Source organism: Scyliorhinus canicula, chromosome 1, assembly GCF_902713615.1.
Source record: "Scyliorhinus canicula chromosome 1, sScyCan1.1, whole genome shotgun sequence".
NCBI classification, from domain to species: domain Eukaryota; kingdom Metazoa; phylum Chordata; class Chondrichthyes; order Carcharhiniformes; family Scyliorhinidae; genus Scyliorhinus; species Scyliorhinus canicula.
The window spans coordinates 274,296,697-274,321,611 of NC_052146.1; the positions used below are offsets into that span (position 1 = coordinate 274,296,697).

The window sequence follows — 24,915 nt, forward strand, 5'->3', positions numbered from 1 at the left end:
GACTAGGGGAGAAAAATTTAAGGTTTTGGGCAAAGGGATGCAAGGGGAACATGAGGAACATTTTTTTGCAACAAGTGGTAATGACCTGGAATTCATTGATAAAGGTGGCGGAAAGCAGAAACAATCAATGTTTAGGAAAACAATCCTGTTTTTCATGTATTGAACAATCTGCCTGGACTGTACCAGAACAATACATTTCACTGTACCTCGGTACACGTGGCAATAAATCCAAATCAATAATTTAAAAAAGAAATTGGATGGGTACCTGAGGGAAATAAACCCGCAGGGGTACAGTGATCAAGAGGGGATGGCTGGATTGCTGCACAGCTGACATAGACTCAGTGGGCCAAATGGCCTCCCGCTGTGCCACAAATTACTCTGTAACTCAGACTGGTTTGTATTTATTCTTGCAGAATCTCATGTTAGTTTGAGAGAGGAATTGGTCTTCCAGAATTGTTAGGGCGCAGGAGGACACCGTTTGGTCCATCGTACCCAAAGTGGTTTGGAGAGCCATTTCAGGTTTATCCTGATAAAGTACATTGATCTGAAATATTTACCTGGTTTCTCTCTGCACAGATGCTGCCTGCCCCATTGAACATTTTTATCCCCCCCCCCCCCCCCCCGACAAGAAAAAATAAGCAACTGTTGTGACCCTGATGATAAAAGTGTTGGAGGTTGGCTATATGGTGACTATTAACTGCTTCAGACTCCCGCTCACTGAGCGAAACCCAGACAATTGCACAACTCCGGGAAAACCTTCAGCCCGCCACCCTGGCGGACTCGACCAACAGTATTCAGGGGCGTTCAATCTTCAGGACTTCAATAATAATTTGAAATATGAAATAATATGATGACAGATGTTTATATGGTGATATATTATATATATCCTCGCGCGATTTAACTACTTATAACTGTAAATGATGCTGTTGTGAGCTATGTTATGGTGATGAGACGGTACAGTCCCCCCTATCCCGGCTGCCGCTTAGTTTGGCTCCGTGACCTTTGCGCAGCCTCGTGCGCCTGTCCTTCCCTCCGCTAAGATGGCGGCGCTCATCAGGTCGGCCCGGGTTTTCCAGCGAATGCCGCTGGCTCTCTGCCTGCGCCCCGGCCTCTCAGCCCGCTACAGACAGCTGGGCAACGGCGTCGCCGCTCAACATCGCAGCGGCAGTTGGACCAGGTGAGTGAGTGAGGTCCTCTCTCTCTGTCCCGGGCGAGTGAGGATGGACAGAGGGCTCCCAGAGCAAAGGGAGCCCCCTCCCCCGGAGCTGGGACATGGTGACCCCCACCCCCCCCCCCCCCCCCGAACGAAGCTGGGACATGGTTAACCCCCCCCCCCCCCCCCCCCCGAGCTGGGACATGGTTAACCCCCCCCCCCCCCCCGGAGCTGGGACATGGTGACCCCCCCCCCCCCCGGAGCTGGGACATGGTGACCCCCCCCCCCCCCCCCCCCGGAGCTGGGACATGGTGACCCCCCCCCCCCCCCCACCCCGGAGCTGGGACATGGTGACCCCCCCCCCCCCCGGAGCTGGGACATGGTGACCCCCCCCCCCCCGGAGCTGGGACATGGTGACCCCCCCCCCCCCCGGAGCTGGGACATGGTGACCCCCCCCCTCCGGAGCTGGACATGGTGACCCCCCCCCCCCCCGGAGCTGGGACATGGTGACCCCCCCCCCCCCGGAGTTGGGACATGGTGACCCCCCCCCCCCCGGAGTTGGGACATGGTGACCCCCCCCCCCCCCCCCCGGAGCTGGGACATGGTGACCCCCCCCCCCCCCCCGGAGCTGGGACATGGTGACCCCCCCCCCCCCCCCCGGAGCTGGGACATGGTGACCCCCCCCCCCCCCCTGGAGCTGGGACATGGTGACCCCCCCCCCCCCCCCCTGGAGCTGGGACATGGTGACCCTCCCCCCCCTGGAGCTGGGACATGTTGACCCTCCCCCCCCGGAGCTGGGACATGGTGACCCTCCCCCCCCCGGAGCTGGGACATGGTGACCCTCCCCCCCGGAGCTGGGACATGGTGACCCTCCCCCCCCGAGCTGGGACATGGTGACCCTCCCCCCCCGGAGCTGGGACATGGGTGACCCTCCCCCCCCCCCCCCCCCCCCCTGGAGCTGGGACATGGTGACCCTCCCCCCCCCCCCCCCCCCCCTGGAGCTGGGACATGGTGACCCTCCCCCCCCCCCCTCTTGGAGCTGGGACATGGTGACCCTCTTCCCCCCCCCCCCCCCTCCTGGAGCTGGGACATGGTGACCCCCCCCCAGGAAGCTGTGACATGGTGATCCCACCTCGAGGCTGGGGACATGGTGACCCCCTCGGGGCTATTTTCAAACTGAAACCAAAATAGGAAGGGATGGTGGTGAAATGCTAATGTGTCAGACAATCCTGAATCCGGTTCATTCTGTCAGATTTCTGACGTGGAGCAGAAATTGTAAGTTTTAAGGTGTAAGTGCAGACGGAGGCCATTCAGCCCATTGAGCCTGCATGGACCCTCCGAAAGAGTACCCCACCTAAACCCCCACCCCATCCCCGTACCCCATCTAACCTTTTGGACATCAAGGACCAAACTACAAGATGGATTTGTAACAAAAAGAGGAAAATATCAGAGTATTTTGGACGGAAAATTGGCTTCACCGTGGACAATTGGACCAGGTCTCTCCCTGTTCAGTGAAGCCAATTCTCTTTCCAAGGTTAAAGGCTCTGTGTTCTGAATGTCAAGTAATTTGACATGGTTCAAGCTGCTTTGGATGGATCTTGTGATGTGATGTTCCCATCTTTGAGTCAAATGTTGAGTTGAAAATCCAGTTCAGAAATGTGCTGGCAGTTCTACGGTGAAGAGTAATATTAACAATCAAGCAAACAAACCTGCCAATGGAAACTGAGATTCCTCTTACTGTTTCCAGATAGTTCCACAAAAAGTAGGGTGATTCTAGTAGGCTCATCCCATGTCCTACCCATCAGTAAAATTTGCTACTTCCACTTCACGACATCTGATCCCTGCTTCATCCATCATGCTGTTATTTCGCCAGAGGGCAGAACATTATCTTAAATAGTGTTTGCAACTGCACCTCCGTGTAACATGAATTGAATCTTCAATGTATTGAGAACCTCTTGATTCAGTTGAATCCAAAGGATGATGTTCTGGAAATAGAGTACTACTTTTTTTCGGGCTGGTCTTTGAGACATACTTCCTGTTTAGTTTCAACCCAATGAGCTTTTCTACATTTTCTATATCTTTATATGCAGCCTACCCTCTCTGATGTTCTGAATACTGAACCAGTCTTTCTTCCTTTTGTCCTCAAAAGTAAAGTCACCAAAGCCCCAGATGACCTGAGGCTGCTTTTCCCTTTGAGGGGGAGAGCTGACTGTTCGTGATTTAACCTCAGGTGAGGGGCAGGGTTGAGAAGGTGGGCCTTCATGGATAACCTCAGCGGGTATGGGAATTGAACCCGCGCTGTCAGCATCACAAACCAGTTGTCCAGCCTACTGACCTAAACCGGCCCCCTCCAGTAGGTTTTCAGTTTCTAAGTTTTTTATTGCTTTTTCACAGCGTTTGAACAGGAAACTTTTCAGAGACTCTCAGTGAAGTAGTTGATGATGGGTGACGCACAAATGTTAAATTGGGCATTGCAGGAATGAGGAAAATAGATTTCCAAAGGCAGAGTAATTTTAAATTGAATTCCTGATGTCTAAAAACACTGTTGGAGAGACAGACTTGGACACAGCTGTGTCAGCCGCTAACTCAAGATTACACTGACGAAGCTTTAGGTAGAACTTTTGGTGCATCTTCATGGGGTAATTTGAGCTGGAGCAAATCCTTTCATTGCATGTATCAGAATTGTGAGCCATGAATAAAAACTGTTTTCCCATTCATTCATTAAGCCACAAACTCTGCATCATGACTTTGTTGTCATGAAGAAAAAATGTGAAGTGCTATCTTCCACTCCTTCCCAACATATTTGTGCTATTTAGGCTGACACTGGAATCATCCATAGACTTTTACTGAGGTCCAGCTCCATGAGTGCCAGTTGGTTCAAGTTATCATTCTTCATGACAACTTTGATACCATCGTCAGCTAGCTTTTGAACAATAGAAAACAACTGAGTCTGATTTTGACTTCGCCCAGTAGCTCAGTTGGCTGGACAATTGGTTTGTAATGCAGAGTGAGGCCAGTAGCGTGGGTCCTGTGCCGGCTGTTATTCAGGGGAAATCAGCCTATGACCACCTAGGACTATGGTGACTTTACTTGCTTTCTCTTCATCATCACAGGATGGCAAACAGAAACCCGTGCGTAGCAGAAACATGCTGAGGTCAATCTGGTGCCTTTGTGAGTGATTTGTCTGAGATGAGCTAACTTTGCCAATGAAAATCAAATCCAGGAAATTCTTGACTCTATTCTTGACTCTACTCGGCCTGGCAGTGAGCGGATTGGATTTGTTTATTGTCACGTGTACCGAAGTACAGTGAAAAGTATTTTTCTGCGAGCAGCTCAACAGATCATTCATTACATGAAAAGAAAAGGAAATAAATGCAAATACATTTGTCTCAGGAGAGAACATCGAGACTATAGAGAAGACATTTCTAACCTTCAAAATAAAACGCTCTCATCTTAACCCAAATTAAAATACTGCTTTTATGTCCCTAGATGTTCATAATTATGTATGTCTGCTTCTCTGAACTTCTCTTGCTTGTTCTTCAGATTCAGATACACTAATGCACACATTCCGCCTTCCACACCCCCTCGGTGTTGGAATCAAGAGTCATTGTGTAATCTTACGCATAGATTGCATTTTGTTTATTGTCACGTGTACCAAGGTACAGTGAAAAGTATTTTTCTGCGAGCAGCTCAAGAGATCATTAAGTGCATGAAAACAAATGGAAATAAAAGAAAATACATAATAGGGCAACACAAGGGACACAACGTAACTACATAAGAATGGCATCGGATGAAGCATACAGGGGTGTAGTGTTAATGAGGTCAGTCCATAAGAAGGTCGTTTAGGAGTCTGGTAACAGCCGGGAAGAAGCTGTTTTTGAGTCTGTTTGTGCGTGTTCTCAGACTTCTGTATCTCCTGCCCGATGGAAGAAATGGGAAGAGTGAGTAAGCCAGGTGGGAGGGGTCTTTTATTATGCCGCCCGTTTTCCCCAGGCAGCGGGAGGCTGGATGGAGTCAATCAATGGGAGGCAGGTTTGTGTGATGGACTGGGCTGTGTTCACAACTCTTTGAAGTTTCTTGCGGTCCTGGGCCGAGCAGTTACCATACCAGGCTGTGATGCAGCCAGATAGGATGCTTTCTATGGTGCATCTGTAAAAGTTGGTAAGAGTTAATGTCGAAATGCCAAATTTCCTTAGTTTCCTGAGGAAGAATAGATGCTGTTCTGCTTTCTTGGTGGTAGCATCAACGTGGGTGGACCAGGACAGATTTTTGGGGAATGTACCCCTAGGAATTTGAAGCTGCTAACCATGTCCACCTCAACCCCGTTGATGCTGACGGGGGTGTGTACAGTACTTTGCTTCCTGAAGTCAATGACCAGCTCTTTAGTTTTGCTGGCATTGAGGGAGAGATTGTTTTTGCTGCACCACTCCACTAGGTTCTCTATCTCCCTCCAGTATTCTGACTCGTCGTTATTCGAGATACGGCCCACTATGATCGTATCATCAGCAAACTTGTAGATGGAGTTGGAACCAAATTTTACCACGCAGTCGTGTGTGTACAGGGAGTAGAGTAGACAACCTTGCGGGGCTCCGGTATTGAAAACTATTGTGGAGGAGGTGCTATTGTTTATTCTTAGTAATTGTGGTCTGTGGGTCAGAAAGTCGAGGATCCAGTTGCAGAGTGAGGAGCCAAGTCCTAGGTTTTGGTGCCATCATTAATTGAACCAGAGAACGTGCTAAGATTTTTCTCAGCTTAACTAACGTCCAGAAGTTTGTTGCTTCATTGTTGGTTTCCACTTTTGCTGTACCTCAGTTTAATGTTCCAGTTTCCCAGTGAATTAAGAGAACTTCTCTGAAAGTAATATGTTTAACAGTACTAAAGGTGACTTTTGTAAATGTGTGCAACTGTCTGAAACTATTTCTAATTATTAGCTTTTGCAGATTTCTGAACAGCAATGTGCACTTGCGTGCTCTTGCCACAGAGCAGAAGACATCTGCCAACGATGAAGGAAGCTCAGCGGTTCGGGCCAAGCAGTCCATGCAATTTGACTGGGCCTTGAACAAATTGGACTCATCTGTTCGGAGAACGGGTCGCATCACGAAAACCCTGCTGTCGAAGATATTTCACGACATTTGTCGAACAGGTTTGTTTATTGTTACATTCATTCGTGTAACAGTTTTAAAAGTTACTTTCAAATATATGTTCTTTTCCCTCTTCATGCCATTACGTACTTTGAAATAATCTAAAGTAAATGTTTAAAACGTTATGATTTCTCCATCTGATGTATGTGAGATTAATATGATTATCTAAATCAGTGTTTTTCAAACTTTTTTTTCTGGGGACCCATTTTTACCAGCCTGCCGCCCTTCGCAACCCACCATTTTCTGTTACCTTTAATAGGAGAGGTGAGCTTCACGATCTCACTCCATTCGGGTTCACAGGAATATGCACATATTGGGTACAGGATTCAGCCGGTTCCTTTGTACCGTCTTCATCTTTGTGAGGACGGAAAATCCAACCTCTCACATATAGGTTGTTGTGAAGGGCAAAAGCAACAAAATGCTTATTTTACTCTGTTCCGGAATGCTGACAGCCCCATTGACTTGTGCCGTGTTTTTAATATGCTGTCACAGCAGAGGTGCAGAAGCTCAGTTTCTTCATTTGGAGTCAGCTGCAAGTTAAGAACTGATTCTGGGGTGTCAAACTCAAAGGATTTTTCACCCGTCTCTTCTCTCAAAATCTTAAACTTCTCCTCTGGAAAGTAGCGACCAAAATTGTTGATCAGCACAGCCAGGTACAACTGAATAAGGCTTGCCAGTCCATTTACAGTTCCCTTACTAATGCTGTTTTCTTCGATGTGCCGAAGCAGTGTGGGAAACACGTTTTAGTTTTGGCTTTGTACTCACAATTGCCAAACTTTCAATGTCTTTTGGAAATATTCGATTTGTTCGCAGTGCTGAAAGCAATCATCATCCTTCTCTTGCAATTTGAGGTTCAATTCATTTAGAATTGAAAAGATGTCTGCAAGGTAAGACATTGTTAGCATCCAAGATTCATCAGCAAACGAATCAGTCAGCGAGGACAATTTCTCGAGGAGGAAAGCGTGGATTTCATACCTCAGTTCATAAACTCTGAGTAGCACCCGACCTCATGACAGTCAACGTACTTCTGTGTGGAAAAATAAATATGCTTGATCAGCCCCATATTGGGACACAGAGTGTCAAAAAGTCGTATTGAGTGGGCTACGTTTAATGAAATTCACACTTTCATAATTCCTTTCAACACCACTTCAAGATCAGATGGAATTCCTTTCGATACCAGTGCCTCATGGTGAATAAAACAGTGATTCCAAACAATGTCCTTAATCCTTACCATAACTCGGCTGTTTTTACCGGTCATGTTGGCTGCTCCATCACTTGTGTTTCCTCTGCAATGAACCCAGTTGAGCCCGCACTTTCCAACCATGAAACTATTAAACGCCTCAAAAATTTCTGTGCCAGTCGTGTGGGTTGGTAAAGTCAGGTAGCACAGCAAATTCATTGTGCCAAACATACCTAACATAAACTAGCAAGGTTGCACAATCTCAAACGTCTGTACTTTCATCCGGTTGTGTTGAGAACTCCTGCACTGATTTTAAGCGCAAAATAAGCTGGGCCTCTAAATTCTCAGCAATATCACAAATTCGGCAAGCATTTTCACTTTTTCAACAAACCTCTCATCTATGACCGAACAAACCAAATTTAATGCTGCAGGGAGAATTAATCTCTCTGCTATAGTGTGGGGCATTTTCTCTTTAGCTACACGGTAAGCTACCATGTAAGAGGCTAATTGTACTTTGTCGTTCAATGTAACATTTCTGCTGAGGACTTCAGCTGATGATTTAAATTCTTGTTTTATCCTTTGAAAAAAGCAAGAGATTTGTCCTCACACTCGCCATGCTTAATCTTCAAATGCCTTTGAAGTTTTGAGAGTTTTAAACTTTCATTTGCCAGCACTTCCCTGCATATAATGCACATGGGCCTTGCATCCTGATTTGCATTGGCACAATTCATAAATCCGTACCTTAAGAAATCATCTTTATACTGTTTGTGTGCCTGATTTCAGCTTAATGGGCTGTTCACCAGCGGCCCTGGAGCTCACACCAGCACTGCTTTGTCCTGTTGCGGACCCTCTTGAACAGCTCACCACCACTGCTTTGTCCTGCTGTGGATTCTCCTGAGCCACTCTCCAGCCGGTTTAGTTGTGAGATCCTGGCCTGTTTGTGTCTCTGGCCCACTCTTCCTTATAACAAAACGATCCATTTTAAATTTCACTTGTTTGCTCCTGCCAAAATGGAGGAATCACAATCGCGCCCAAAGCACGTGATGTTAACGTTTGGGGCGCGTGACCTGCTTTCTGCCTCGTTTCAGGCAGGAAGATTACAATAAATGTTAAAAATATCTTCTCCTGCGTCCGCGCGCTGACGTCAGGAGGAGGCGGTGCTCCTAGTGTGGTTCTGCGCATGTGCACCGTTGAACGGGCACGCATGCGCAGTGCACCCACATTTTATTATATGGACGCGGCCGTCATTTTCAAAGCCGCTTGCAGCTGGCATGAATTTTGCGCGTGAATTTGCGCGATTGGGAATGCCGCATCAGGCTGCCCCGTGACCCACCCGCGGGTCGCGACCCCCACTTTGAAAATGCCTGATCTAAATGATCATTATTTATTTATTTATCTTCATCATTTTCTCTAGTTTTCCCTGCCTATTCTGTTCTCCCATTTGAGGTTGATCTGGAATTTACATACTTTGATCAGTCCCACTTGAACCGATGGTTTCAAAGCCTGCTTTTAATTGATCAAGCAACCTTGAGGTGACCGGATAACAGTGTGATTTTCTTTGGTTCACCTGGTGGAAATCTGAGTGGAGTTCAAATTAATTATGTTTATAATGATTCATAGGATATGAGCATTGCTGGCAAGGCCAGCATTTATTGCCCTCGCGATGATGGTAGTAAACTGTTTCAACTGCTGCAGTCCAAGTGGTGCAGGTACATCCACAGTGCTGTTGGTAAGGAGTTCCAGGATTTTGACTCTGCAATAGTGAAGATCAGTGCTAAGTTGGGCTGGTTGGCCTTTTGGCTAAGTTGAGCGTGGTATCAGGTGTAATGCCTGGGTCTGGTATGTCTCTCTTGTGGAGACCATGAGTTGAATTCAATTTGAATTGGTTTTCGGAGTAGGCAAGGAGTTGGATTAGGGGTTCACCCCTGTCCACACTCTTGAGCTCTGGCTTTGTAACTCTGATAAAGTAATGGATAAAAATTTTTTAAAAAATCTGTCCTTATCAGTTTAATACTGATACATCCCCTATCTGGGGACCGTAATATTTTTTAAAAAACAATAAAAGAAGTTGGGCTGGTATGTGACTTGAAGAGAAATGTCCAAGTGTTGGTGCCTCCATGCGTGAACTGCCCTTGCCCGGTGGGTATGGATTTAGAAGGTGCTATCAAAGGATCTTTTGGGTGTTGCTGCAGTGTATCTTGTAGATGGTGCACACTGCTGCCGCTGTGCACTGGTGTTGGAGGGAGTGAATGGTTAAGATGGTGAATGGTCAGGCTGCTTTGTCTTGGATAGTGTTGAGTGTTGTTAGAGGTGCAATATGCCAGGCAATTTTTATTTTTAAAAAAATTTTTATTGGAATTTTTTACAGAAAATATAACAAGTATAGCAAAAAGCAGTAATATGCAACTAACAGCCCCATAACACCCACAATTCCCCCCATACCGTAACATCACATGTATCACATTCCCCCACCCCCCCCCCAAACAAGAGAACTTAACCATAAATTAAAATTAGAAAAATCATAATCAACGTCTCCCCCCCCCCCCCCGGTTGCTGCTGCTACTGTCCCAGTACCCTATCGTTGAGCCAGAAAGTCGAGGAAAGGTTGCCACCGTTTAAAGAACCCTTGCACCGATCCTCTCAGGGCGAATTTAACCTTCTCAAGCTTAATGAAGCCCGCCATGTCATTGATCCAGGTCTCCACGCTTGGGGGCCTCGCGTCCTTCCATTGTAGCAAAATCCTTCGCCGGGCTACTAGGGACGCAAAGGCCAGCACACCGGCCTCTTTCGCCTCCTGCACTCCCGGCTCTACCCCAACCCCAAAGATCGCGAGTCCCCATCCTGGCTTGACCCTGGATCCCACCACCCTTGACACCGTCCTCGCCACCCCCTTCCAGAACTCCTCCAATGCCGGGCATGCCCAGAACATATGGGCATGGTTCGCTGGACTCCCCGAGCACCTGGCACACCTATCTTCACCCCGAAAGAACCTACTCATCCTCGTCCCAGTCATGTGGGCCCTATGCAGCACCTTGAATTGGATGAGGCTAAGCCGCGCACACGAGGAGGAAGAATTTACCCTCTCCAGGGCATCAGCCCATGTCCCGTCTTCGATCTGTTCCCCCAGTTCTCCCTCCCACTTCGTTTTCAGCTCCTCTACTGACGCCTCTTCCACCTCCTGGATAAGCTTGTAGATATCGGATATCTTCCCCTCCCCGACCCAGACCCCCGAGAGCACCCTGTGACTCACCCCCTTCGCGGGGAGCGCAGGGAATCCCTCCACCTGCCGTCTAGCAAATGCCTTTACCTGCAGATATCTAAACATGTTTCCCGGCGGGGGCCCAAATTTCTCCTCCAACTCCCCCAGGCTCGCAAACCTTCCGTCGATAAACAGGTCCTTCAGCTGTCTAATGCCCGCTCCATACCATCCCCGAAATCCCCCATCCATGTTCCCCGGGACGAACCTATGGTTCCCCCTTAACGGAGCCTCCATCGAGCCCCCCACTTCTCCCCTATGTCGCCTCCACTGCCCCCAAATCTTGAGGGTAGCCGCCACCACCGGACTCGTGGTATACCTCGTGGGAGGGAGCGGCCACGGCGCCGTTACCAGGGCCCCCAGGCTTGTATCCCCACAGGACGCTCTCTCCATCCGTTTCCATGCTGCCCCCTCCCCCTCCATCACCCATTTACGCACCATCGACACGTTGGCCGCCCAGTAGTACCCCGAGAGGTTGGGCAACGCCAGTCCCCCCCCCATCTCTACTCCGCTCCAAGAAGACCCTCTTCACCCTCGGGGTGCCATGCGCCCAAACAAATCCCATGATGCTGCTGGTCACCCTTTTAAAAAAGGCCCTAGGGATAAAGATGGGCAAGCACTGGAAGAGGAACAAGAACCTCGGGAGAACCGTCATTTTGACGGATTGCACTCTGCCCGCCAGCGATAGCGGCACCATGTCCCACCTTTTAAATTCCTCCTCCATCTGTTCCACTAGTCTTGTGAAGTTAAGCTTATGAAGAGCCCCCCAACTCCTGGCCACCTGAACCCCCAGGTATCTGAAACTCTTCACTGCCCTCTTAAACGGGAGTCTCCCAATTCCCCCCTCCTGATTACCCGGGTGTACTACAAATACCTCACTCTTGCCTAAATTTAACTTATAGCCCGAGAAGCCCCCAAATTCCGCTAACAGTTCCATCACCCCCGGCATTCCCCCCTCTGGGTCCGCCACATATAACAGCAGGTCGTCCGCATACAGCGATACCCGGTGCTCCTCCCCCCCCCCCCCCCCCCCGCACCAGACCCCTCCACTTCCCTGACTCCCTCAACACCATGGCCAGCGGTTCAATCGCCAGTGCAAAGAGCAGGGGGGACAGGGGACACCCCTGCCTGGTCCCACGATAAAGCCTAAAATACTCCGATCTCCTTCCATTTGTGACTACACTCGCCATCGGCGCCGCGTAAAGTAGCCTCACCCATTTGATGAATCCCTCCCCAAATCCAAACCTCTCCAGCACCTCCCATAGGTACCCCCACTCAACTCTATCAAACGCCTTCTCTGCATCCAGCGCCACCACTATCTCCGCCTCCCCCTCCACTGCCGGCATCATGATAACATTGAGCAGTCTCCGCACATTCGTGTTGAGCTGCCGCCCCTTGACAAACCCTGTCTGATCTTCATGAATTACCTCTGGCACACAATCCTTTATCCTGGTAGCCAGGATCTTCGCCAGCAACTTAGCGTCTACGTTAAGGAGTGAGATAGGCCTATATGATCCGCACTGCAAGGGGTCCTTATCCCGTTTTAGGATCAAAGAGATCAGTGCCCGCGACATCGTCGGGGGCAAAGCCCCCCCCTCCCACGCCTCATTGAAAGTTCGCACCAGCAGGGGACCCACCAGGTCCGCATATTTTTTGTAAAATTCTGCCGGGAACCCGTCCGGCCCCGGGGCCTTACCTGACTGCATTTGCCCGATCCCCCTGACTAGCTCCTCCAACTCTATCGGCGCCCCCAGCCCCTCAACCAGCCTCTCTTGAACCCTTGGGAAACATAGCCTGTTATGCCAGGCAATTTAATCACATTCCTGACTTGTGTGTTGTAGAAAGTGGAAAGAGTCAGGATGTGGGTTACTAAGCATAGAAATCCCAGCCTCTAACTTGCTCTCGTAGCCATAGTATTTATATGGTTGGTCCAGTTTGAGTAACCCCCAGGATGTTGATGTTGGATTCTGGAATTGTAATGCTGTTGAACTTCTTGGGGAGACAGTTAGATTCCTGCTTGTTGGGGATCGTCATTGCTTGGCATTTGCATACCATGAATGTTAATTGGCATTTAACAGCCAGAGCTGAATGTTTTCCCGGTCTTGCTGCATGCAAGCTTCAGGACCTGAACAGTTTCAAATGATACTGAACACTTCAACCATCAGTGAACATCTCCACTTCCATCCTTGGGATGGAGGGGACATCATTGATGCAGCAGCATCAGGCTGGGCCTAGGATTCCACCCTGCAGAACTTCTTCAGTGATGTCCTTGGCTGAGTTGGATTGGATTTGTTTATTGTCACGTGTACCAAGGTACAGTGAAAAGTATTTTTCTGCGAGCAGATCATTAAGTACATGGGAAGAAAAGGGAATAAAAGAAAATACATAATAGGGCAACACAAGATATACAATGAAAAAGAGAGAGGTTAGTAATAATGTTAGTTTTAGAATTAATTTTTAAAAGATTAGAACAAGTATAAGTTAAGTTAAAAGTGGATCTGTTGGGGAGAGCTCGCAGAGAGTCGCCATGCTCCGGCGCCATCTTTAGAGAGTTGATTGTCCTCCAACAATCACAACAATCTCCCTTTCTGTTAGCTTTGACTCCACCCAGTGACGTGTTTTCCTCCAGATTCCTATTGACTTCAGAAGCTCTTTGACGCCACTTTCAGTCAAATGTTGCTTTCATATCAAGCGCAGTCACTTGGCTGTTCTGTCCAAGTTTGGCCAAAGCGGTCATTAAGTCTGGAGCCCAATGACCCAGGCAGAGCTGATCATTGAGCAGGCTATTTCTGCGTAATTGCCGCTTGATAGCATTGTATTGTTTTTAAATATTTTGTTCCAAATTCACGACCACTACCATCAAGAAGGACAAGAGCAGCAGATACCTGGGAACCCCACCACCTCGAGGTTCCCCTCCAAGTTACTCAATCCCCTGACTTGGAAATATATCGCCATTCCTTCACTGTCGCTGGAAGATAACCCTGGAACTCCCTCCCTAACAGCACATTGAGTGTACCTACACCTAAAGGACTGCAGCAGTTCAAGAAGGCAGCTCATCGCTGCCTTCTGAAGGACAATTAGGGATGGGCAATGAATACTGGCCTAACCAGCGATGCCTACATCCTGTAAATGAATTAAAGAAAATACAAACGCATTAAATCAAACGTTCTCCACATCTCACAGTTCACAGTTTGTACAAGTTTCTTCCCCTTTCCACCCCCCCCACCAGTGAAAGTTATACTGGCCCCCCAGCTGGGCCGCCACCCTTGGCGGCGTGGTTGACTGCCATTCCAACAGAATACACTTCCGTGCAAAGTCTCTCACTCGCATATACCTGACTTTGCTTCGCTTCGGAAGCTCTGTACATCCTAAAGTGTCTCCTCAGCTGGTTCCACACCCTAATCGTGTACTGTACCACCGGGCTATCCATATATCTTCTAGGTGCCAGTGGTAGCACCGCCATCACCATGTCCCTCCGGCCTGGACCCCCGACAGGACTCCTCCTCCACCCTGACCCATTCTAACCCCCTCTCCTTCCCACCACCACCTCATCTTCTCCACATTCGCTGCCCAATAGTAGTGCAGTAGATTTGGTAACACCTACCCCCCCCTCCCCTTTCTCCCTCTGCAGCATGGCCCTCTTTGTGCTAGTAGGTTCCCGCCCATATAAACTCTGAGATCACTGTGTCCAGTTTCCGGAAAAAGGCCTTCGAAATGAAGATCTGGAGGATCTGGAATATAAACAGGAACTTTGACTGTACGTTCATTTTTACCACCTGAACTCTCCCCACCCGTGTCATGTGTAACGTATCCCATCTCCTAAAGTCTTCCCTTACCTCCTCTACCAAGTTTGTCCGGTTCCATTTGTGCATCGTCGCTCACTCCCCCCTCACCTGGACCCCCAAATACCTAAACCTGTCCCTGGCTACCCAAAATGGCAACACCGCCAAATTGGCTCCCTGACCCGCCTCAGTCACCAGAAACACCTCGCTCTTTCAGACATTCACCTTATAGCCTGAGAAGGCCCCGAACGTCTCTAATATGCCCCTAATTCCCCCCATACCTGCCAGTGGGTCTGATATGAACAGCAGCAGTTCGTCTGCTCCCACTCACAATCCCCTGCCACTCTACTGACCCCGTAAGGGCCATCGCCAAGGGCTCTATCACCCGCGCGAACATCAGCGGCTTCAGCAGACACCACTGCCTCGTTACTCTATGCAGCCCGAAGCTCCGTGAACTCCTTTCGTTTATCTCACCACTGGGGCCATGTACATAGACGCACCCACGCCACAAACTTTGGTACAAACCTTCCCAGAACCTCAAACAGGTAATGTCACTCCACTCGGTCGAAAGCCTCCTCTGTGTCCATAGAGACCACTACCTCTGGTACCTGCCCCTTCGGGGTCATGATCACATTTGATAATCGCCTAATGTTACTGGAAAGTTGCCAGCTCTTTCGAAACCTGTGTGGTCCTCTGCAACCACTCTGGAAGGCATCCTTCTATCCTCCCCGCCACTATCTTAGCCAACACTTTCACATCCTTTAACAATGATATGGGACAGATGACCCACAATCTAGTGGGTCTTTCCGCTTCTTCGGGATTAGCGTGATCGACGCTTGGGTCAGTGTCTCAGGCAGCTTCTCCTTCTCCAGCGACTCGCTAAAAATCCCCACTAGATACGGTGCCAGCTTCGCCGCAAACTCCTTATAGAACTCTGCTGGGTAACCTCCAGCCCTGGGTCTTTCCCTAACTTCATCCTATTTATGTTATCCATCACCTCTCTCAACCTTAAGGACTCCTCCAGTGCCTGCCTCCTCTCTTCATTCCATGTGGGAATTCTAGCTCGTCCAAAAAATGTCCATGTCCCAGGTTCGATTCCCGGCATGGGGCACTGTCTGTGCGGAGTCTGCACGTTTTCCCCGTGTCTTCATGGGTTTCCTCCGGGTGCTCCGGTTTCCTCCCACAGTCCAAAGATATGCAGGTTAGGTGGATTGGCCATTCTAAATTTCCCTTAGTGTCCAAAATTGCCCTTAGTGTTGGGTGGGGTTACTGGGTTGTGGGGATGGGGCGGGGGTGTGGATTTGGGTGGGGTGCTCTTTCCAAGGGCCGGTGCAGACTCGATGGGCCGGGTGGCCTCCTACTGCACTGTACATTCTATGATAAGAAAAAAATCATAATTCTATAATTTTTTTTTTCTCAGTCATATTTTGAAGCTTAATCTTTTTTTTGTACATTGTTTCCTCACAGTTCTTTGGCACTAGAGATCGGCCTCATGGCTGTTTTGAGCTGGTTCCCAGGATTGAGTCTTTTGTGCTTGTGATCAGAATTGAACACCATGTTCGCGGTGTAAACTAGCCAGACCATGCCTTCATGTCCAGCATCACTGCGAATAAAAGGAGTTAGATCAGTACATTAAAAAATTTTTTTTTAGTGTACTCAATTCATTTTTTCCAATTAAGGGGCAATTTAGAGTGGCCAATTCACCTACCCTGCACATCTTTGGGTTGTGGGGGCGAAACCCACGCAAATACGGGGAGAATGTGCAAACTCCACACGGACAGTGACCCAGAGCCGGGATCGAACCTGGGACCTCAGCGCCATGAGGCAACAGGGCTAACCCACTGAGCCACTGTGTTGCCTGAGTTAGATCAATACTAAGCGAGATGGACGGGACATCGTGAATAAAGTAAGGGCTGGATTTTAGGCTGAAGGTGGGCTTCACTCACCTCAGCAGAAATTTCAGGAGCAAGCCTGAATTCGGGTATATATTTGTTGGAGTAATATTATTTAAGAACCTAGGTTAAGTTATCCAAAGTGTGCCACTGCTAAAGCTGTAATTAAGAAGTTGTATAGGGCGGCACGTGGCGCAGTTGTTAGCACTGGGACTGCGGCGCTGAGGGCCTGGGTTTGAATCCCAGCCCTGGGTCACTGTCCGTGTGGAATTTGCACAAAGTCTCCACACAACTAAACAAGTAATGTGTTAATTTTATTTATAAGTGGCATTTGAACTGTATTGGGTTGCTTAATTGGAGTAAGTTAGGTACAGATAGTAAGTTTAGTTTTTTTCCTTGAATAGAAGACCAGTTAACTGATGATTGTAAAGCTATTTTCTTTGCTATTAATGTGGTTAATTCTGTGTTCAAATTAAAGTTTGTTTTAACATAAAAGATACCTATTGGTCAGAGTTATCACTGCTGACGTATCCTTGCCTCACAGTTTTACAAATTGGAAAATTGTTTGGGGTTCTTGTCCAGTATCCCAACAAATGTTTGGGTCTGGTTCGGTAACCTGACACCTGCCTTTCCTTAGCTGTCTCCACCCCACTTGAAATTTTCAGGTGGTGGCCCTTTAATTAATAAGAGGCATGATTCCCATCCAACGCCAGGAGGACATCCTGCCTCATAATAATAATAATTATCTTTAGTGTCACAAGTAGGCTTACATTAACATTGCAATTAAGTCGCCACATTCTGGCACCTGTACGGATACACAGAGGGAGAATTCAGAATGTCCAAATGACCTAACAGCACGTCTTTTGGGATATGTGGGAGGAAACCGGAGCACCCGGAGGAAACCCACCCAGACACGGGGAGAACGGGCAGACTCCACACCGGAATCGACTTGGGGCCCTGGCGTTGTGAAGCAACTGTGCTACCTTGCCACCCATATTAAAGCTGCTGGCCAATTGGAGACCAGCTCTGCACAGTCAGTGCCAAACACGAGAGAAGGCCACTGCTGGTACTGCAGGTTGGCTAAGGAAGTGGCATTTAGTGATGGACCTGGATATTCAGGTACATCAAAGCAGGCATGTTATAATTCATGGCTTCAATGTTTTCCCACTTGCAGGTGGTCTGTAAAATTCAGCCCTATGTGTTCTTAAAATTCTTTACATGTGTACCACTGTTCAGAGGTTGAAATCATTTAAATTCAGATGTGGTACAGTAAAGTGTTCCTCAAATGGATAACTTATTGGGTATATAATATTTGAGAAAGTTGCACATTTTAAGAAGGTGGTAAAAATGTCATCGATCTAAAGGAAAATGGTATTCGTGAAATGTTCAGCCTGGAATTTTAAAAGGAACTTTAATTTTTGACTGTTCAATATTTTGTTGCACAGTGCCTATTTAAATACCATTAGAGAGGGTGGTAACCCCTTTCATGCTGAAAAATGCACGTTGAAATTGCTCTGGAATAATTATATTACTCGTGTATAACTCCATCGTGTTAACAGTGAAGGATAACATTCTGTATATCTTCTGAATGACCTGTTTTCTTGTTACTTGAAATGTGTAACCTGTGATATCACAAATTTCTATGGTGTAAAAATGACACATGTAGTATGTGCTGTGGCTGTAACTTTAAAAAGAAATCTGAGCTTGGATAGATATTCCAGATTGAACCTGGATCACTTTGTGATGTGGTACTGATCAAAATGTTAGTTCTTTTCATCTGTTGCCACTTCATTTTGTTTCCCATATGTCCTACCTTCCACAACCATGTTGTGTATATTTTGTATCTTGCAAGGTATTTTATGGTTTATTTATTTTTTATTGCAGGCTTTCCCAGTGGCAACCAAGCCTTACTACTGCTACGTAGCTGCGGTTCTCTGCTTCCAGAGATGCAACTGCCAGAACGAACAAATTTTGCTCACAGAATCTGGGACAAACTACAAGAGCTAGGTATAGACCCGAGTAGAGTTTCTTTGCACTGCCATAATAACGCTGACTGATCTGACCGATTAAAAATAGTTTGAGTCGCCTCGGATGCTTGCAGTCTTTGAGGGATTTTCAAAGTTTAGGTGTATATGTATGGCACGGAAATACCCTAACATACAAATGGAGGCAGAGGAAAGACGCATCATTTAGTTTATTTTTTCGATGGACTGAATGGTTCATTTATCACAGGAGGAGATTGGTGATAATAATGTAACAATAATAATTATCGTTTATTGTCACAAGTAAGCTTCAATGAAGTTCCTGAGAAAAGCCCTGAGTCGCCACATTCCGGCACCTGTTCGGGGAGGCCAGTATGGGAATTGAACCCGTGCTGCTGGCCTTGTTCTGCATTACAAGTCAGTTGTTTAGCCCCAGCAGCCATACGAGACATTGAGGCAATGTTATGAACGAGATTTTGTCTGGCAGAAGTGGATAACTGATGCGCAGATCTCATTGTCATTTATTCATTGTGAGCTGGATCTCTGATGAGGCTTGATCAAGAAACAATCGTGAGAAAAGTATAATTTCAGTTGTTGAAAAATACATTTTCTTGAAGCTATTCATCCTGCGCTCATCAGGACAATTTGCAAGAGGCCAATGCAAGGGAAAGCAATAAGTTTATACTATGAGAAGACAGTGTTGATTGATTGGCCAGAGGGCTCTGATTGATAGAGGCATTACCATGGTAAATGCACCAGTTGATGGTGACTGACAGCTAACTACAAGCATCGTTTGAAATTTAAACCTGGCAGCTAGACACTAATTGGTCAAGACATTGCCCTGAGGAATGGCTGTCATTTATTTTGTTTAGCTAAAATGCTGCAATGTGTGTACATGTTCTTCCTGTCTGCAAGGAACATGGTCACTGTATTAATATATGTAGCCTCCAGAACACGCAAGTATGTCACACTGAGCCCGACTGAAGATCCTAAATCGGTTGTCAGTGTAATTTGTAGCACACTGAGGGTTTTTTAACAAATGTTGTCCAATCGCAAGATCACGTCTCATGTTGGACATTGTGTTTTGAGATTTGCAGGCACGGGTTGGTTGGGTACAATTTGACCTTGCCCATTGTGAACAATGGAAGGTACGTGATCCGCCAGACGTTTGACATTCGGCCTCCATACATACCTAGCATCACATTGAAATCATACACCACATTGCTCATTTGTGTGATAGAATGCCTTTTTGGATTGATGTAAGTGGTCAATATCACTTGTGTCACTGTTGTGCCGTAGCAGCGTGAAACAGATAGCTTCACCTGTTGCTCACATTTTTGAGAGATCCTGCCCTTCCATGCCAATCTGAGGTACACTGGCTCCTTTTCAGGGCTGATAGTGCTGACCAAAGTTAGTGTGACTTCTTAATGAAAAACTTAAAGGAGCATTGTGTGCAAGGAGTTATCCAACAACAACATGCATCACGACAGTCTCTTGCAGTAAGGAGGATTCACGCAGGAGTTTGCGTGGCATACAGTGCAAAATGATCTGATCAGGATAGCCATTACCCCATAGGATGCCTTTGGTGTGTCCTATTTCAGCAGCAAACTTGCACAATGAGCAAATGGCTTGGACCCTATTTATAAGGTTGCTGATAAGGCCAATCTTATGGCATATGGAATTGTAAGAATCCCAATGTGTATATTGACCAGTGAAGGTAGGCTTGCTGTCAACCTTGGTAGTGAATCCCTTTGCAGATGTATCAACTAGTACATGAAGGGAAGGAAATTTGTTTGACTGCTTCATTTCAAAGGTGAATTGGAGTGCAGAATGGAGCCAATTAAGATGTTTAAAGAAATGTCCTGATGTGTGCAAGATGAAAAGCTTTGACAAAATGTCTTTTTCAGCAATACTCCAGTTTAGTACTACCAAACAGCTAAAATTTCAATTGTGAATCCTCCTTACTGCAAGAGACTTTCGTGATGCATGTTGTTGTTTGATAACTCCTTGCACACAATGCTCCTTTAAGTTTTTCATTAAGAAGTCACGCTAACCTTGGTCCAGATTTTGCAGTCAGTGACAAAAGTGGGTTTAATATTGACGGCGCGTTGACCTTTTTTTTTGCAGGCTTTTGATCTGTAACGTTGGGTAATTAGACACCTTTTCTAGCATGGCACCTTCTGCAAGGGATCTGTTACATGTAAGAGTGGGGAAAGAAACAGCATGGCTGTTGAACCAATCAGATTGCAAAATCCACACAGATATGCAAAGTATAAATTATATTGTTGTAAAAATCAGGTGCAGAAAGTGAAATAGAGAGAAAAAGAAAAATTGCATTGATAGATAAGATAAGAGATACAAGAAAAAGTATTTTAAATTACCTAATTAAATCCTGAAGGTACGAATCTCCACACTTAAATAAAATTTTCAGGTGTTCGGGAGTAATTAATAATAAGAATAATCTTTATTCGTGTCACAAATAGGCTTACTTTAACACTGTAGTGAAGTTACTATGAAAAGCCCCTAGTTGCCACACTGCGGAGCCTGTTCGTGTATACTGAGGAAGAATTCAGAATGTCCAAATTACCTAAAAGCATGTCTTTCGGGACCCGTGGGAGGAAACCGGAGTGCCCGGAGGAAATCCACGCAGACACTGGGAAAACGTGCAGACTCCGCACAGACAGTGACCCAAGCTGGGAATCGAACCCCGGTCCTGATGCTGTGAAGCAACAGTGCTAACCACTGTGCTGCCATGTCGCCTATGACATAACATACACTGCTAAACATTCACTTATAGAACAAAGAGCAATACAGCACAGGAACAGGCCCTTCGGCCCTCCAAGCCTGTACCGGTCATGATACCAACCTTGCCAAAACCCTCAGCACTTCCTTGTGCCATATCCCTCTATACCCATCCTATCCATGTGTTTCTCAAGATGCTTTTTGAACGCCGTTAATGTACCCGCATCCACAATCCCTCTCTCTCTCTCTCTCTCTCTCTCTCTCTCTCTCTCTGTCTGTCTCTGTCCTCCTCCTCCTCCCTCCCTCCCTCCCTCCCTTCCCTTCCCCCCCCCCCCCCCCCCCCCCCCCCCCCCCCCCCCCCCCCCCCCCCCCCGGCACTGCGTCCAGACTTTTGCCACCCTATGAGTAAAAAATCCGCCTCGCACATCTCCTCTACACGCGGACCTTAAACCTATGCCCCCTGGTGATTGACCCCTCCACCCTGCAAAAGAGAGCCTGCTCATCCACTCTATCCATGCCCCGCATAATCTTGTAGACCTCAATCTGGTCACCCCTCAATCTAATGAAAACAGTCCGAGTCTATTCAGCCTCTCCACCTAGCTAACACCCTCCAGACCAGGCAACATCCTGGTAAACGTCCTCTGCACCCTCTCCAAAGCCTCCACATCCTACTGGTAGTGTGGCAACCAGAATTGTGCGCAATATTCCAAGTGCGGCCGTACCAAGGTTCTATACAACTGTAGAATGACTTGCCAGTTTTTATACTCAATGCCGCGTCCAATGAAGGCAAGCATTCCATATGCTTTCTTGACTACCTTGTCCACTTGCGTTGCCACCTTCAAAGATCTGTGGACCTGCATGCCCAGATCTTTCTGACTTTCTATATTCCGATATTTCTCTGTTTTACAGACACTCAGTGATTTGGCCTCCACAGCCTTCTGCGACAGAGTTCCATAGATTCACCACCCTCTGGCTGAAGAAATTCTTCCTCATCTCAGTTTTAAAAGATCGTCCCTTCACTCTAAGGCTGTGCCCTCGGGTTCTAGTTTTTCCTACAAGTGGAAACATCCTCTCCACGTCCACTCTATCTCGGCCTCTCAGTATCCTGTATGTTTAAATAAGAGCCCCCCCCCTCATCCTTCTAAATTCAAACGAGTACAGATCCAGCGTTCTCCACTACTCATCTGACAAGCTCTTCATTCCAGGGCTCATTCTTGTCAACCTCCTCTGGCCCTTCCAAGACCAGCACATCCCTCCTTAGATATGAGGCCCAAAACTGCTCACAATACTCCAACAGGGATCTGACCAGAGCTTTATACAGCCTCAGAACTACATCACTGCTCTTGTATTCTAGCCCTCTCGACCTGAATGCTAACATTCTATTTGCCTTCCTAAGTGCTGACTGAACCGTAAATAAATGCAGATCGCGACCTCCGGTGGCGGCAATGCGGATCTAAGCCGCACGTTCGGCAGCTCCCGCTTTTTTTGGAATTTCGGGCTCTTTTAAGAGCCTACAACGACGCTGTTTCGACTTTTCCCTGGGGGAAAACCCAGCCAGTGTACCCAGCGGCCAGTGGATGGACTGGACTCGCAGTGGAGTGGTCCAGAAGTCGGTATTACCACAGAGAAAGGCGAGAGGCAGAAAAAGCAAGATGGCGGCAGGCAGGGAAGCGGCAGCAGTGGGCGCGGGAGCAGCGCTTCAGCGCTCCTTCAAGGAGCTCAAAGCCGAGATTTTGGAGCCGTTTAAGGCCTCGCTGGACAAACTGGTGGCGACTCAGACGGCTCAGGCCGTGGAGATTCGGGAGCTGCGGCACATGGCTTCGGAGAATGAGGATGAGCTTTTGGGCCTGGCAGTGAAAGTGGAGTCGCACGAGGCACTGCACAAGAAATGGCAGGCGAGGATGGAGGAGATGGAGAACCGCTCCCTCTGGAAGAATCTACGGACTTTGGGCCTCTCGGAGGGGCTGGAAGGTTCGGATTTGGCGGCCTATGTGGTCCTAATGTTAAACTCGCTGATGGGTGCGGGGTCGTTTCGTGGTCCCCTGGAGCTGGAAGGCGCCCATCGAGTGCTGCAGCGGAAGCCCAGGCCGAACGAACCGCCCAGGGTGGTGCTGGTCCATTTTCACCGCTTGGTTGACCGGGAGTGCGTGTTGAGGTGGGCGAAGAAGGAGAGGAGCAGCAGGTGGGAGAACACGGACGTTCTGATTTTTCAGGACTGGAGCGTGGAGGTGGCAAGGAGAAGAGCTGGCTTCAATCGAGCGAAGGGACTGCTTCACAGGAAGGGGGTGAAGTTTGGCAACCGGCTCGCCTCTGGGTCACGTACAAGGACCGCCAGCTCTATTTTGACTCTCCGGCGGAGGCCTGGGCTTTTGTCCAGGCTGAGAACTTGGATTCGGACTGAGGACTGGGCGGCTGGGGGGAAATGTACTTTGTTTGGAGGCTTTACCCTCTTAGGTATCCTTTCGCCTATATTGGCTGTGTTTGCTGATGGTTGTTTCCTCTTTGTTTTTGCTGTTTTTGCTAGTTTAGTTATGGTTATTTGGGTTCTTTCGGGGTTTCTTTGGGGCTGTTGGTTATTTATTGTGGTGCTTTTTTTCTTTTTTCCACTAGCGGGTTGGGGAGTAGTTTGGGGTCCCGATGGGTCATGTGTCCGTCTTTTTCCCGCGTGTTGGGTTGAGGGGCGGAGCTCGGGTTGGAAGCGCGGGCTTCCCGCGCCGGAGGAATTGGGGGCGGGGCCGGCGCTGGTAGGGAGGGATTGGTGGCTGTGTTGTCGGGGGGGGGGGGGGGGGGGGGGGGGGGTGGGTCGTGGTTAGGGCGGGAGTAGCCGGGGTCAGCAGAAGTCAGCTGACTCACGGAAGCATAATGTTGGGGATAACACAGTTGGGGGGGCCCTAGCTTGGGGAGGGGGGGGGGGGGGTGGAGGAGGGGGTGGGGGGGTGGCCGCGTTGTTGCTGCAGGGACTGTGAGGGAATGGATGGTGAAGGGGGGGGGGGGGTTGGGAGGTGGGTTTGCCACCGTGGGGAGCGGGCTTGGGGGGGTTCCCTGGGCATGTGGTGGGTTGAGGAAGGGCTATAGCTGATCGGCGTAGAGGGAAGGGGACGGCCCCTCTAGTTTGGTTGGTCACATGGACCGTGAGGTGGCTGAATGGTCCGGTGAAGCGATCCCGGGTCTTGGCTCACTTGAGGGGCCCGGGAGCGGATGTGGCTATGCTCCAGGAGACGCACCTCAGGGTTACGGATCAGGTGAGGCTAAGAAAAAGGTGGGGCAGGTGTTTCATTCGGGGCTTGATGCAAAGAACTGTGGGGTGGCAATTTTGGTGGGTAAGAGCCTGTCGTTCGTCACGTCCAAAGTGGTGGCGGATAGTGCAGGTCGATATGTGATGGTGAGTGGGAGACTTCAGGGGGAGCAGGTGGTCTTGGTTAATGTTTATGCCCCCAACTGGGATGATGTGGGCTTCATGCGGCGTATGCTGGGCCTGGACCTGGAGACAGGGGGATTGATTCTGGGTGGGGACTTTAACACGGTGCTGGAACCGGCTCTGGACCGCTCGAAGTCTAGGACGGGCAGGAGGCCGGCAGCGGCCTCGGTGCTGAGGGGGTTCATGGATCAGATGGGAGGGGTGGACCCTTGGAGGTCTTTGAAGCCGGGGGAGGGGGTAGGGAGTTCTCCTTTTTCTCCCATGTTCATAAGGCGTACTCCCGGATTGACTTTTTCGTGCTTAGCAGGGCGCTGACCCCGAGAGTGGTGGGGCGGAGTATTCAGTGATAGCCATTTCTGATCATGCTCC

At 48.4% G+C, this 24,915-nt stretch overlaps 1 protein-coding gene across 2 annotated transcripts in view; it reads left to right on the forward strand.

Moving 5' to 3' along the window:
* Positions 1-1,006: 1,006 nt before the first annotated feature.
* The window catches only part of lrpprc (leucine-rich pentatricopeptide repeat containing), a 182,181-nt gene continuing 158,272 nt past the window's right edge, over positions 1,007-24,915 (forward strand). Inside the window, exons 1-3 of one of the 2 annotated variants that reach the window (XM_038813544.1) lie at positions 1,007-1,177; positions 6,085-6,296; positions 18,289-18,411. In XM_038813544.1, coding sequence (XP_038669472.1) covers positions 1,041-1,177; positions 6,085-6,296; positions 18,289-18,411 — 472 coding nt within the window. In that variant the 5' untranslated portion in view covers positions 1,007-1,040. The remainder of the gene's footprint in view (positions 1,178-6,084; positions 6,297-18,288; positions 18,412-24,915) is intronic. The other variant, XM_038813552.1, reaches the window with a different exon arrangement.